At 41.6% G+C, this 14,702-nt stretch overlaps 1 protein-coding gene across 1 annotated transcript in view; it reads right to left on the bottom strand.

Annotated features, from left to right (window-relative positions):
* Nucleotides 1–14,702, bottom strand: part of LOC134398220 (protein eyes shut homolog) — a 614,610-nt gene that overhangs the window by 130,464 nt on the left and 469,444 nt on the right. Inside the window, exon 26 of the mRNA XM_063125472.1 lies at nucleotides 8,091–8,244. Within this exon, the coding sequence (XP_062981542.1) occupies nucleotides 8,091–8,244 (154 nt within the window). The remainder of the gene's footprint in view (nucleotides 1–8,090; nucleotides 8,245–14,702) is intronic.

The following is a 14,702-nucleotide window of genomic DNA, read 5'->3' as shown; positions in this document are numbered from 1 at the left end:
AAATAGTACTTCCTTTTATCTGTCCTCAATCTCACAATAATCAGCTTCAAGGGATGACCCCAAGTTCTAGTATTATGGGAGAGAGAGAGAGAGAGAGAGAAATGTCTCCCTCTCCACGTTCTCCACACTATGCATAATTTTGTGCACCTGTATCATGCTTCCTCTCACTTGCCTCTTCTCTAAGCTAAACAATCCCAGCTCTGGTAACCTTCCCTCATAGTGGAGTTGCTCATGCCCCTTGATCATTTTAGTTGCCTTCTTCTGCACTTACCAGGGAGTAAGCCCTACTGAATATACAGTAGTGGAAATCGCATGCTCAGGGGAGTGGAGCATATGTAAGAGAATGAAACAAGTGATTTCCAGCTAGCTGAGATATGTGAAAGATGGCAGGGATGGGTGCATATGGAGAAAGAGAAAGGAGTGGCACTGTTAAGCTGGAGGCATGGCAGACAAGAGCAAGGCGTGAAGGGAAAAGAAAGGAAAGGGACAGAGAGATGGAAAATGGCATTTTCTTCTGTGTGGATATGGTGGGTAAATCTTTTGGTGAGAATCCAACACAGAGTAAGGCATGCATAAGAAGGCCCAACTTGATGTTGGATTCAAGCCTTTACTCCAACTTGATAAAGCCTGCAATCCTATAACACTTATCTGGTGGTTAAATCCTATTAAACTTAGCGGTCATAAGAACACAAGAAGAGCCATGCTGGATCAGACCAAGGCCACAGCTAGACCTAAGGTTTATCCTGTGATCATCCAGGGTTCGCCCCTGCCTGAGCACTGGATCCCCTGTGTGTCACCTAGACGAACAGGTTTGACCTCTGGATGATCCAGGGATAAACCTTAGGTCTAGCTATGGCCCAAGGGTCCATCTAGTCCAGCACTCTGTTCACACAGTGGCCAACCAGCCGTCAGCCAGGGATGAACAAGCAGGAGATGGTGCAACAGCACCCTTCCACCCATGTTCCCCAGCAACTGGTGCACACAGGCTTACTGCCTCGACTACTAGAGATAGCACATGTACAGGACTGTGCTGTAAAATTTGGTATGTTCTTCAGGGGGCAAAAGAATCTGGTTCAGGCCTACAGGCTACTATTTGGTTATCCTTGCCTAGAATTATCATGGTGTTATTGATACACATTCCTATTGAAGGGATGGGAGAAATGAAGACATGTTGATAACTTCTATCTTCTTGTTTTGGATACCAAGGGCTTCTCTAAATGAGCTATTTATAGCATGCTCATGGCTGGCCACTCACAGAAGTTCATGCATCCTTTTAACAATGTCAGCATCAGCCAGGATGTGTCCCAGGGTTGCCCCACCACCACCATTCTGTTTTAAAATAGATCAGAGAAAAGCTGGAATAAACCCTAATGGAGTGAAATCAGCAGTATGTAGAGCTGGGGTTGCACTATGAACTTGCTGAGGAAGGACTTTCCCGTGTCTGCTATTGAGGGAGATGAGGGTAAAATGTCTCCCTGCAACAAAGAAAGGCAGCTCTGATCCCCAAACCCCAACTTTAAGTTCCATGGGGCTTATGCCCAAGTAAGTGCGCCGAGGGTTGCAGACTTAAAACACAATCTTACATCTGCTCAGAAGTAAGTCCTGGCTTTCCTGGGGGCTGCGAGGAAACAGTACAAGTTAACCTAGGAGAACAAGTCCTCCCCTCCACTGCACATACCGAGGAGGGAGGGGCGTGCTTTTTTGTTGTTTATTCGTTCAGTCGCTTCCGACTCTTCGTGACTTCATGGACCAGCCCACGCCAGAGCTTTCTGTCGGCTGTTGCCACCCCCAGCTCCCCCAAGGTCAAGTCTGTCACCTCCAGAATATCATCCATCCATCTTGCCCTTGGTCGGCCCCTCTTCCTTTTGCCTTCCACTTTCCCTAGCATCAGCCTCTTCTCCAGGGTCTCCTGTCTTCTCATTATGTGGCCAAAGTACTTCAAGTTTTGCCTTTAATACCATTCCCTCAAGTGAGCAGTCTGGCTTTGTTTCCTGGAGTATGGACTGGTTGGATCTTCTTGCAGTCCAAGGCACTCTCAGCATTTTCCTCCAACACCACAGTTCAAAAGCATCTATCTTCCTTCACTCAGCCTTCCTTATGGTCCAGCTCTCGCAGCCATAGGTTACTATGGGGAATACCATTGCTTTAACTATGCGGAACTTTGTTGTCAGTGTGGTGTCTCTGCTCTTAACTATTTTATCAAGATTTGTCATTGCTCTCCTCCCAAGAAGTAAACGTCTTCTGATTTCCTGGCTGCAGTCAGCGTCTGCAGTAATCTTTGCGCCCAGAAATACAAAGTCTGTCACTGCCTCCACGTTTTCTCCCTCTATTTGCCATTTATCCCTTGATTCAAACCTTTAAAGGAGCCCTGGGGAAACAGCAGGAACTTCTGCCTTGTCGCCCCTCTCCTCCCAGGTAATCAGCTCATATTAATCGCGCCACAGAACCAGGAAGCACAACAGCCCCAGGTAAACAACGTGATTTCCCTTAATGTAGAGAAGCTCTAAGGGGTGATCATGATGCTTTTATAAGACACTCAGCAGCTTAAATAAAGCCTGTTTAGACTTCTTTGTAAACTAAAAACAATCAAACAAAGCTCCCAGACTTTTCAATTCTATACCCGGTTTCCTGCTGATTTATCGTCTTACAAGTCTCGTGCCCCTCCGCAAAATGAATTTATTGGTAGCTCTCTACTATGCACCACATTTTTGCAGGGCAGTTTACATTCATTTTGCTTTCAAATGATATTTGTTCTGAATTGCAGGCAGAGTGGAGCGCTCCTTTAAATAAATGCTTGGGGAAGGCTGCAGCTTATGAAAAATTGTTAAGATCTTCCCAGACATAATTACCTCCTGTTTATAAGTGCTAAAGATTAATGATGTAATATTGATTATATGTAAGGATGCACAATGGTCATTTCTCATTTGCCCTTGTTGTTTAAATATATATATTTATATGACAAGGTCTATAAATATCCTTAATTAGTTCCATTACTTTGAATGTGAAAGGTAAAAACGACAGATGAGTACAAGATACTTTACAGTGCTTCTTCCATCACCAGCTAGTTACTCAATCATCTTTACAATAGATCAGGCAAGACTAATCTTTCTCTCTTGTTTTCAAGATAAGGGTTTAATATGGAGAATGACAGAAGATTAAGAATGAGCCTACCTGAGCTATTATCTCTCAGTGAAATTCTCCATCATATCAAGACTGAAGTACAAGGAGGAATCTCTAAGCTGGGCAGGATCTACACTACTGCTTTAAAACTGTTTATAACAGTAGTGACAACTGTTGAGGCCCAGGACACACGCCATATACAGTTTTCAAACAGCTTTCAAAGTGTTATATCCTGCTTGGCGTTAAACAAGACCACAGGGCATATTTTCAATTGATCATATATGAAAAGCATTTTCACCTGAAGAGGGGAAACCTGCAAAATGCAGGCAGGTTTTCCTGTGAACTGGAACCCTGTGGGCTCAGGAATTCAGCTCATGGGGACAGCAATGGTGAGGTTGGGGTGAGTGGGGGCAGCCCAGCTGTCTCTCTGCACACCATTGAGATTGGGTGAAGAGAAGCACCAGAATAGGGCTGCTTGAAGCTAGAGAAATAAGAATTCCTTGTGCGCTTTCATATCTGGAATTCCCTCCCATCTAAGCGATGCCATTTTTTTTACTCCTTCAAATTTCTTCTTAAAGGTTTTTCTATAAAGCCCTCAGGTATGGCTGAAATCCTAAACAGAGTAGGCCGTATTGAAAACAGTGGGATGTATTTTCAAATAAACATGCATAGGATTATATGGTTAATTCCTTCACCCTTCAGTTCTCATCCTCACTCAAACCAAAGCCTAAGTATAGGCAGTTGCAGTTCTTTGCATTCATGTCTTGTTACCTTTGCCTCTTCCTTCTCCTTGTTTATTTTTCAAATATGTACATTTCCATTCTGTTCCATGTAGGTCCTTGAGGTACCTTAACCCCCTTCTTAAATTTATACTGCATCATCAAGGTCAAAGCAACTGGGGCATCTATATAGGACTGGTTTTGTAGAAGTCTTTACACTCAAACATGTCATTAAAATATTGTGTACTGCTTCTTGTGGTATTGCTAATTATTTCAGAAGGATAATTTCTGTTCTTGGACTGCCATTATTTTAAGATGTCATTGTCAGCAAATTGAACTTTATGTTCTCCTTCAAGTCACACTGTCTTGAATGTCTGGTAGAACACATGGCACGATGCAAAAGAAACTGGCATAATAAAATGTTTCCGGGACATATGTTATGTAAATAGTGTCCTCTAAATAAATTGCCATCTTAAGAATATTGCTTTTATGTCAGTCATGTAAACTCAAATCATTTATTCTTCTACTGATTCACAAACCGTATTCTATGATAGATGGGTTTTTACAATTAACATTCCTTATATTAGAACAAACATTTTCTTGGTTTGTTTTGTCCATTAAAATCTAGCATTCTTTCTGACCCCATATATTCAAGACAATTAAATCAAGATTTTTATAACTGCATACAATATCCTACTTCTCTGTGTTGCTGTTCAATTGTATTAATGTAAACATGATTATAAGCAAAAATAGTCCAGCCAATGGTACTCATTTTTGCCTGCCATTGGTCTTTGTAGTTATAAAGTCATAATTTCTGCATCATAGCTAGTGCTACAGTAGGAGTGTGGCTTATTCTTCTCAACAAGCCACCTTGAGAACCCACGTTTTGTTGCTTGGTTGTTCAGGGTGGTTAACAGCCCACACTGCATGGTTAACAAGCCACCCTGGCTGAGTTCAGACTACAAGATAAGGTGTGATTCAACAAACAATCCATGGTTCAAAACAAGCCACACTCAATCACTAAGTGATGGTTAGGGTGTTGTGTTAACAGTTCCAGTTTGCTGAATAATAATGGCATCTCCACCCCAAGTCAAGGTGTGTTTTGACACCTAAAGCAGAAAACCTCACAAGCATCTGTCCCCTTCCCTCGCAATAATACTAATACTAATAATACTATTATAATAATGGCAGGAATGGACTATACAGACAAATACAATACAGCTGTAAAAATAATTCACCAACAACTGGCCATCAAATTCAACATCAAACAACCTACACCATACTATACGTACATACTTACCCAAAACAATCTTGGAAAACGCAGATCATAAAATATACTGGGACAGAACAATTCATATGACAAGACAATACCTTGCAAACAACCAGACATTTACAGTTATAGACAAAACAACAACAACATGTATCTCATCAACATAGCAATACCTAATGACAAAAATGTTGTAGAAAAAAAGAAGAGGAAAAGAGAAAAAATATACACCACTGGCCATGGAAGAACTATATCAACAGGGAAAGGTCACAATTATTCCATTTGTCACATCAATAAGCAGCAGCACTTCAAAAAACTATACAGAAAACCTTTAGAAACTTGAGCCTACCAAAACACATCCACACCAACATTCAGAAAGCAGTCATACTTAAAACATGCTCTATTGTCAGGAAATTCCTGAATGGGTAAAAGACAGCACGACTTGGCAAAGCCCATCATGTCCGTCAAGAAAAATCACCATGAGCGAGAAAGAGATGATGATGATAATAGTAACCACCACAATAACAACAATAATTAAATAACAAAATGACTCTGACCTGTAGTGCAGTGGTTACAGTGTTGGACTAGGACCCAGGAGTTCCAGATTCTAGTTCCCACCCAGTCATGAAACTCCCTGGGTGACTTTGGGCCAATCATTGACTCTCAGCCTAACCTACCTCACAGGCTTGTTGTGAGGATAAAATGGAGAGGAGAACCATGTAAGCCACATTGGGTTTCTTGCAAGAGGAAACAATGTGAGATATAAATGAAATAAATTAATAAATATGATCAAGCTACCTGAGGCAACTACCTCATTCTATCTAATAGCAGGGCTGGTGTCGGTTGAAATCAAGAACAACAATTTAATTTTAATCAGTAGTCTGCCACTGCTTGGCAGTTTGCTGTTCAGGCAAAAACAGAGGAAACAGAATCATCTATATCCAAGTGCTGGTTGTGGAAGAAAAATCAACAGTTACCTCATGTGTGTATATTTTAAAGCTTATGGCACCCAGTGCTGAGAAAGCTCACAAAGGCAATGCCATGTTTGCTTATTCCCTTGGCCACAGATTAAAGATGATTGCTGAAGGATTACATATTTATTGTTGCTTGGTGAAGGATATACCGCTTCTCTTTTTATTTTGCTGAAGGAAATCACAAAAATGATCACCAGCTCTTCATATCAGATGCATATAAATCCCCATCAGAGGCAGAGCACAGAGTTGTACATGTGGAATGAAAACACTAGCACACCAAATAGCAACACAAATCCAGGTAAATGGAGAAAATGTGTAAATGGCATTCCTTTCTAGTATAGCAACATGTTGTGAAGGGAATCTGTGAATGCATGCACTTCATGTAAATGTTGAATTGGAAAATTAAGACCCATTTCTTCAGTCCAGTTCCACTAAATTTATAGGCAGACAATTACTAGTTTTTGAAATCAGTCAACCATTTAATACTTTAGCCATGTGGATCAGAGACACTGCTGCCGCAGCTAATAAAATTCAGACAATTAGTTGATCACCGTATCACAAAGAGAATCACTGGTGATAGAAATAAAATTGGAGGGCTCCTCTACCCCTTGCTGTTACAATGTCATCATTAGACTTTCCAGCAGAGAAAAGTCCTCTGCCTGGGAGGCCATAAGGGAGGTAACATTTTCTTTTCCGTGTACAGAACACTGGAACATCCACAAAATAAATTAAACACTTGCGCAAGCTAACACAGGGCTGGGATGTATTTCATTATGGCAAGCTTAGTAGGGTGCCACCTGGGAAGAAATCAACAAATAGGAAACAAGACAAGATACTTTAAATCTGACCTTAAGAAGAAGAAGGAGGAGGAGGAGGAGGAGGAGAAGGAGGAGGAGAAAAAAGCCAAGAAGAAAGACCATGAGATAGGAATGGAGAAAGAAAGCACTGTTTGTATTCAATGCCCATAAACTCAAGATTTTTAATATTATTAATATTTATTTACATAGCGCCATCAACGTTCATGGTGCTGTACAGAACAAAAATAGAACACCAAACAATGCACTGGATTTAACTAAGGCGAAAAGTGTATTTTATAAATTAGCATAACCTTTATAGACAGTGGGGCAAGACAGGAATTCTTTTCTTTAAAAAGAGAGAGAGAGAGAGAGAATTCACCTTAAGAACATGGGACTGGGGCACCACCTATTACCTCAGCTAGTCCGCCTCTCTGCAATGAGGGCCAAGGATGCTCCCTACTGTATACGGGGTCCTTTCTTCACTCTGGTTCATATACTGAGTGGCACTGATGCAACGCTCTCTCCTTTATCCTGCAGAGAGCCACCAGTGAACTGGGCCTTCTCTGCCAGAGCCCAGTTGCAGGAAAATCTGGTTCTCGTGACCTTCAACGTTTTGAGGAGTGGAGGGAAATCATTAAAACAAAGCTGTTTCGAGTCAGATGCTCACACCTGTTCAGTAGAGACTGTCTCTCTGGTGAAGAAGAGAAGGTCACACTAACCCCCCGCCCAATGCTATTTCAGGGAGCTTCGGCTATCGGGCGCTATAAAATGCAATAAATAAATAAATAAATAAATAAAGTACTGCCTGGCTCAATTATAATTCAGAGATTAGATACAGATTTTTCACCTGCCCTGCGCAGTTCATTTTTTGAAAGATTGACACTCCATCCCAAACTTCTGCTCAACATAGCCATCTGTGTTGAGCCATAAACCACAATATTTACACAAAGCCTCAGGAGTTTTGCAACACCTCACGAGCATAGCTATATTTCGCAACTTAAAAAGTGGTTGCGAAAGCTGTACTTGAAGCCTCTGAACTAATTACTCTAATACTGAATGAAAGAATAAAACAAGCTGATTTTAAGTTTTATTTGTTTTCTTTAAAATCTCAGAGCTATATTAGAGTGACCAGATACAAAAGAGGGCGGGGCTCCTGCAGCTTTAACTGTTGTGATGAAGAGGGAATTTCACCAGGTGCTGCATGCATACATACCTTATTGTGATAGGGACAAGGGCATCTCTGCTAATGGAGTGATTGACAGTCACCGTCAGAATGTCCCGTGAAGCGCCACAGCCAAGTCGAGCTGTTGGTTTTCCATCCGCAAGGTAAAGGTGAAGAAAATGTTCTCCAGTATGCTCATCACTGGCTTTAAAGACAATAAAATATATATTTATGTAAAAACCCAAGAAAAGCAAAGGTGTTTTTTTTTTTTTTTTTACAAATAAAACACTGCAATGCAGCGTGCTTTTGTTGAGGTTTCAAACCTCTCCTGGTTTGCTGTCTATTGCAGGGAGGGGGTTATGGGATTGGAGCAGGATGGACATACTTGAACCCACGTACATGAATATCTTTGATTTCTCCGTTGGTGTCTGTGGGCAGCTCTCACTACCTCCCTGGGGACATTTCAGAATTGCTTCTCAGCATGAACTAGAAATCGACCCATTCAGACAAAAAGATGGCTCTGCCTGTTCTTTCTATATCTGTGTGTCTCTTCCACCGTTCACCTTGTCTAGCTGCTCCATTCCACCACCCTTCCCACCCATTTGACAGGTTCCCCCCCTCTCAGTTTCTCAACATTCTGTGCTACTGAGTTATTATTGGGTTATTTGGGGGGGGGGGTTCTCCCCCTTTGGGATTCCCCCCCCCCTTAGGGATTTAAGAGTTTTCATATCTCTGCAAACCTCAGGGTTACACTGAGTGTACTGATACCACCTCCTGTGCATGGGTAGTGTGGTTTTGGTTATATTCACATGGGAATAGGAAGTTTTAAATCATGAATAGAAGGAATGATACCTGAAACAGCAATTTCAAAAGAAAAGCCCAATAATGAAAGAGTCATTTCTGAAAGCTCAATTTACCCACACAGGTCACTAATTATATATTTTTCCAGTGATTTTTTTATGATGGTCAGCACATACTATTCTCTTTGGACATGGTGATTATACAGTAATGACTGCAAAAACACACTAATGATATTTGCACATAAAGTCTCCGGCACCAGTATTGGTATTCACCAATGTGATTATTACAGAGCTGATGGCTCTGGGTCTGTACGGAGGGTCTGTATGATACAGTGAGTGATTCTGCTGAATTTCTTTCCTCCCTGTAGAACATCCTAAGAAATCCCACTAGCACATGAGGAGCTCTCCGAATTGCGAACCATCCAAGATAATTTTATTCTTTCCCACTATCAGCGTCTTATCCCTGGACATCAATGCCTTATCCAAAACTTCCAGTGCTTGATGTATAAGTGTAGTGATAGAAATGGGCTCCCAAGTTTGAGAGGGGCCTGTGCCTCTGCTGCAGCCCACCCACCTCTCATGCTATACTGGCTACCCTACTTTCTCCCCATCCCCATCTCCCTGGTTGCTCTGTTCTTCTCCCTCCCCACATAAGTGACCTCTAGCACAACACCAATAGCATTTTCTGACACAATGGGTTTCCCCAGAAAACCTGTCGCACACTATCAGTGCCGCATTCAAGATCACTTACATTAGTACAACATCGTTTACATTACTGGTAGTGTCACATTGGATACTGCCCCTGAGGTGTGTGTGCACCCAGGGGGTGGAATTTGCCACACTTGCCTAGCATGGGACATTTCCCCAATACAATTTAAGAAATAGCTTCTGCCCATTATAACCGTAAAACAGAAATCATTTGGCAGCCCTTTTAAATATAAGCAACCTAAACCTAACACCGAAAGCATCCGATTCTGCACACAGAAACAACTTCATTGGGTCTAGTTCATGGATTAGCACTTTCTGTTCTCCCATAATCAATTTTTTTTTGTGCTAATAAATAACTGAGTAGAAGTACTTTTTTGCATGCAGAAAGTACGGGATAATCTACTATAGTAGTTGTGCCAACCGTTCTTTCCCAAATTAGTTTCTACATAGTAATTTTCTATGAATTGTGTATCTCCTCTTTTTTCCTCTTGCCCTCTCTTTTTAAAATGGCCATTCTATTTTTTGGCAGCTGGCATAAATAACACCCATTGAAGTTCTTGTTACTCTTGTTACCTCCAAGTAACTGATCAACACAGCCCATAATAATAAAGACTTCAGATATAAAAGTGCTTCACCACAATGATTTGGAGCTATTGCGAGAAGCAGTACTGTTCAATTTATTTTTGTGATAATCTACCTACAGTTAATAATGTTCTCCGTTAAAAAACGATAGTTTCGCTGAGAAGGCTTTTTTCTGCAATGCTAGTAAAAGTGATGCTTGTTTTAAAGTCATTTGCTTATATACTTGTTAAACTTTACACCAACAACTGAAAATTAAAGTGCTAAACCAATCAATCACCTCCATTCAGTGCATTCTACTCCTGCTGACGTTTTTGCTTTGAGAAGAATGGAATAATGGTTTAAATGGCCAAGGCAAAATGGTCTATTGCAGGTAGACAGCTATATGGGTGCCAACCAAAATCAAGATAGGTCATTTCTCTACACAGGATAAGCTTATCATCAACTACTCTAAAGTAAAACTGGTAGTTTTTAGACACAGAGTTCAAATGCTAGTTGGCCAGCTGAAAAAACACAAGAAGGCCTTTTATTGCCTGGAGTTGTGCTTTTCTGATTAATTTGCCGTGGAAAACACATTTACAAGTCATTAAATCAAAATCTTCATACACTTCCCAAGCACTAATTCATTTCTGGGGGTGGGGGGAAGGAGGACATATAGTTTTTCCAGTCTTGAAAGTCTTCAAGGAAAGAATTATTCCCCAAGTCATACATGGAGCTAATTTTTCGGGAATTGATTATGTTCAAGAACTAGAAAATCAGAACAAAGTGTTATGGTATCTGCTGCACCTTAACTCTTACTGGCTCTTAACTGTCCCTTAGCTCTTTCTGGCTTTTGGATTTCTAAAGGTATGCCACGCAGCACATAAACGTTGGGATGAAGGACTACATAAATTATGAAGTAAATTGTGAACCGAAACAGTTCAAATATTGTGGCTTTACCGGGCAGAACTAAACCTTACAAAATAAATGAAGCAGCCATTCAAAACAATAGGAGCATGTTGAGTTCCCCACTCCATAACACTTATGGCAATGCTCTATTATATCTAGTACAACTTACTCCCTAATGGCCGTGCTGACTGGGAATGATGTGAGTTGCAGTCCAACACATTTGGGGGACAAAAGGTTTGAGGGAGGAAGCAGCAGCCAGGCACCTCTCCGCCGTGCCTGGGTCCAGCTCCAGCTGAGAGCCCCCTCCCTCCTGCTACCAACTGTCTCTGGAGAGGCCACCAGTGAGGGAGGAAGCAGCAGCCAGGCACCTCTCCACCGTGCCTGGGTCCAGCTCCAGCTGAGAGCCCCCTCCCTCCTGCTGTCACCTGTAACTGCTGAACTTTCCAACTAAGATTGTAGTGCCTGAATTTGCTTTCCTTTCCCCCCTCCTCCTCCTCCTCCCTCCCAATCCCCTTTCCGTTTGTGTCATGTCTTTTAGATTGTAAGCCTGTGGGCAGGGACTGTCAAGAAATACTTTTGTAAGCCGCCGTGAGAGCCTTTTTTGGCTGAATGGCGGCATAAAAATCCTTAAATAAATAAATAAAATAAATAAAAGGTTGGAAAAAGCTGATGTCATTACATGTGCATGTTCTCCACCTCCACTCCATATCTTTGGCTGCTGCTCATACCAATACCAAAAACGACCCACCTCAATTGACTTGCTGTATCTCCATAGTACGGCATCATCAAAAATCATATACTGGCTATCAAAACTATCTAAATTAACTAGAGGCTTAGGAAATCAGTGAAGCATTTATATTTTTCACTTTTAATCAATGCAAACTATGCTCTCGGTAGAGAGGTATGCTCATTTTATTTCTGAAGATTGTTATTGTGTTTGTAAAATAAGACACAACCCACTAATTAATCATCTGTATATACTTAGAAAAGTTCTAAATCCTAATCTGCAATTTGACTATCCCGTATCAATTCAAATTGAATGACTCAGACATACAAGTCACTGGAAATTTTGTTTTGCTTGCAGTTGCAACTTCCAGCATCAAAGATCCGCAGAGATTTTGTTAACAAAAATTTGATCGTATGCTGCAGGGGCACTCTGCACGGGCAGTGCCAATTGTAAATGAGATCTGGCATATTTTCAGCTTTCTATCTGCTGCCGGTTTTGTGTCTATGAAGCTCAGCAGTGGCGGTTGACACCTGTTGAAATGCTTTATCTATACAGTTAGCATTTATTTGTATCTAGCTTACCATAAACTCTTCTGTTTGTTGTTATGGATTATGGCTATGACAGATAAATGGAATGAATGCCTCTAAGATTTCGTATTTACATCCCTCGTGGTAAATTTGTAGCTATATCCAATGAGTCTTCTTTTATTCTGTTCCATCTCCTCCTTGTCGTTGCACCTTTCGAAGGTGAAATTCAACTCTGAACCAAACACACGGCTGCCACCAAAACCATTAACCATAAGTTCCTCCACTCTCCTCGACAGCACCTGTGGTTGAACTCACCTTGTGTCTGGGGGACATTATCCTGAATATTTCCCCACCCTTGTTTCATAATATAGGCTGTTGTGGAACAGTGGCAGGGAAACAGTGAGTGGAATTATTCCAGGACACAAGGTACGTTCAAGTAGACATTACAGGGATCTCTGTACACAGTAGCCGTTTTCAGCAGTGGTTCCATTATATCATCAACTGCCTGGCCTTTGCTGAGCTTCGGAATTCCTAACCCCACTTCTGAGAACTCACGGTGTTGCAGTGGGACAGGAAGGGGAATTTCACAGGTGGAATGAATAAGCAATGAAGAAGACCGTTCCCATCTGCCCACCCCATGTTGTTCTAAATTTACAAGGAAAAGAGGCATGAATTGTTGGCAGGGTCAGGCACTTGCTGAGGCCCACATTCCAGTCACTGGCACCTCCTGGTCCTGCTAACTTCCTCATTGTTATTGCCAACTGACTCCTCCTTATTGTTATTGTTCCTCCCCCTCCTCCTCCTCCTCCTTGTAATTGCTCTCTCCAAGCGATAAAGCTGTACAACAAAGGGCAAATAGGAGCAGTATACTCTGCATGCCTTGTCCCCTCTGTCTGGAAAATGCAGCAGACTGGGCCCAAAGGGAAAGGCAAGCAAATGGCAGCATAAACCGTGGGAAGAAGCAGGAGGAAGATTCATTCAGGGAGACCTTGAAACCAGCTCTGATGATGAGAAACCTACATATAAGAATTTAGGAGACAGGATCTCAATAACAGAAATATTAGAATGAGCTCAGCAATTTTATATGAATATTTATTTATTTATTATCCTGCTCCTCAGCCAGAAAAGGCTCCCAGAGTGATTTAAAAATCAATCAGCAAAGAAGACAGTCCCTGCCTTCAGGCTTACAATCTAAAAAAGACATGACACACAAAGAAAAGGCGATGGGGAGGGAAGAGGGAAAAAATAAGTAGACTGTTAGCAGGGCTGGTGGGATGGCCCTGCTCTCCTCTCCCCTCTCCCAAAGGAGGGGCAGGCCAAGTGGAGCAGGCCCTGATGTTCCCTTTGCCTGCTCCTGTCTTCCTCGCTCCTTCCTCTTTACCCACAGGATCGTTGCTGTCAGTCAGCCCCGTGGGGGGAGTGGGAAATCGAACTGAAGCAGGCCCTGGTAATTCCCCCCTCCTAATCCTGACTCTCACGCTCCTTCATTTGTATATCTTATGTATTTTAGTGAGTCAAAATATGGAAAAACCACACATATTGGAAAACATAATTTTGTTGTTTTAAATTCATTTTCCAACAGGGCCATATCTGCATCTCATTACCATAAAAAGGAGGGGAAAGTTATGCTATTGAGATTGTAGCTGAATTCTAGTTACTGATTCCAACATATCTTCATTTCAAATACCAGCAATTTTCAAAAGAAAAAAAAGCAGCTAGTCTCTGACCAATCATTTCTTAAAGGAATGGGTATAATTTGCCACCTGGGATGTGGTCAAAGGTTTGCTCTAAAACTCTGATCATATGCTTTTGGTAGAGTCTTAGTTCTTTTTCAAAGGAAATGCACAAAAGTTAAAGTTTGTTCATTGGCTCTACAACCCACAGCAAAAACCTCCAGATTGGAATCACTTCAAGGAAGAGTATTCAAGATTTTCCACAAATGCACCTCATGACACACTTTTTTATCTCATCTTCTTTTCCCTTTGCCTTATTAGAGGTTTCTTTGTGCTGGACAAAGAATTCAAAAGGTTTGTTCACTGGCAGGTATGAAAAGCTCTCTTTTTCATCTCAACTGGTACCCATAACTCCTGCTCTGTTCCCATGAAGTCTGTTTCAAAGTGTTGATTCTAACAAGATACATTATTCTTTCACCAGAGGTGGCTACTGCCAGGCTCTCTGCTTTACCTACACCGTTATTTTCTCTACACACACATCAATTAATGGTTATGCACATCTTTTAAGCCAGCATTTGATGCTAGAGGAGAGCTGCTATATATTAAGGAAAAGGTTACATGCTTTGGTTGAATAATGTGACGAAAATATATAGCACAGAGATGTTCCCCGTTTGGCTTGCTGGGGCCTGTCCCCAATCCTGGCAGGGAAAAACTCTTTTCTCTGAACAGCAGCTGATCAGAGAGCAGAGCTTTTGACTGCT

The sequence above is a fragment of the Elgaria multicarinata genome, chromosome 4 (genome assembly GCF_023053635.1).
Source record: "Elgaria multicarinata webbii isolate HBS135686 ecotype San Diego chromosome 4, rElgMul1.1.pri, whole genome shotgun sequence".
NCBI classification, from domain to species: domain Eukaryota; kingdom Metazoa; phylum Chordata; class Lepidosauria; order Squamata; family Anguidae; genus Elgaria; species Elgaria multicarinata.
The sequence above is the reverse complement of the archived record's forward strand: the minus strand, read 5'-3'. Positions and strand labels throughout refer to the sequence as shown.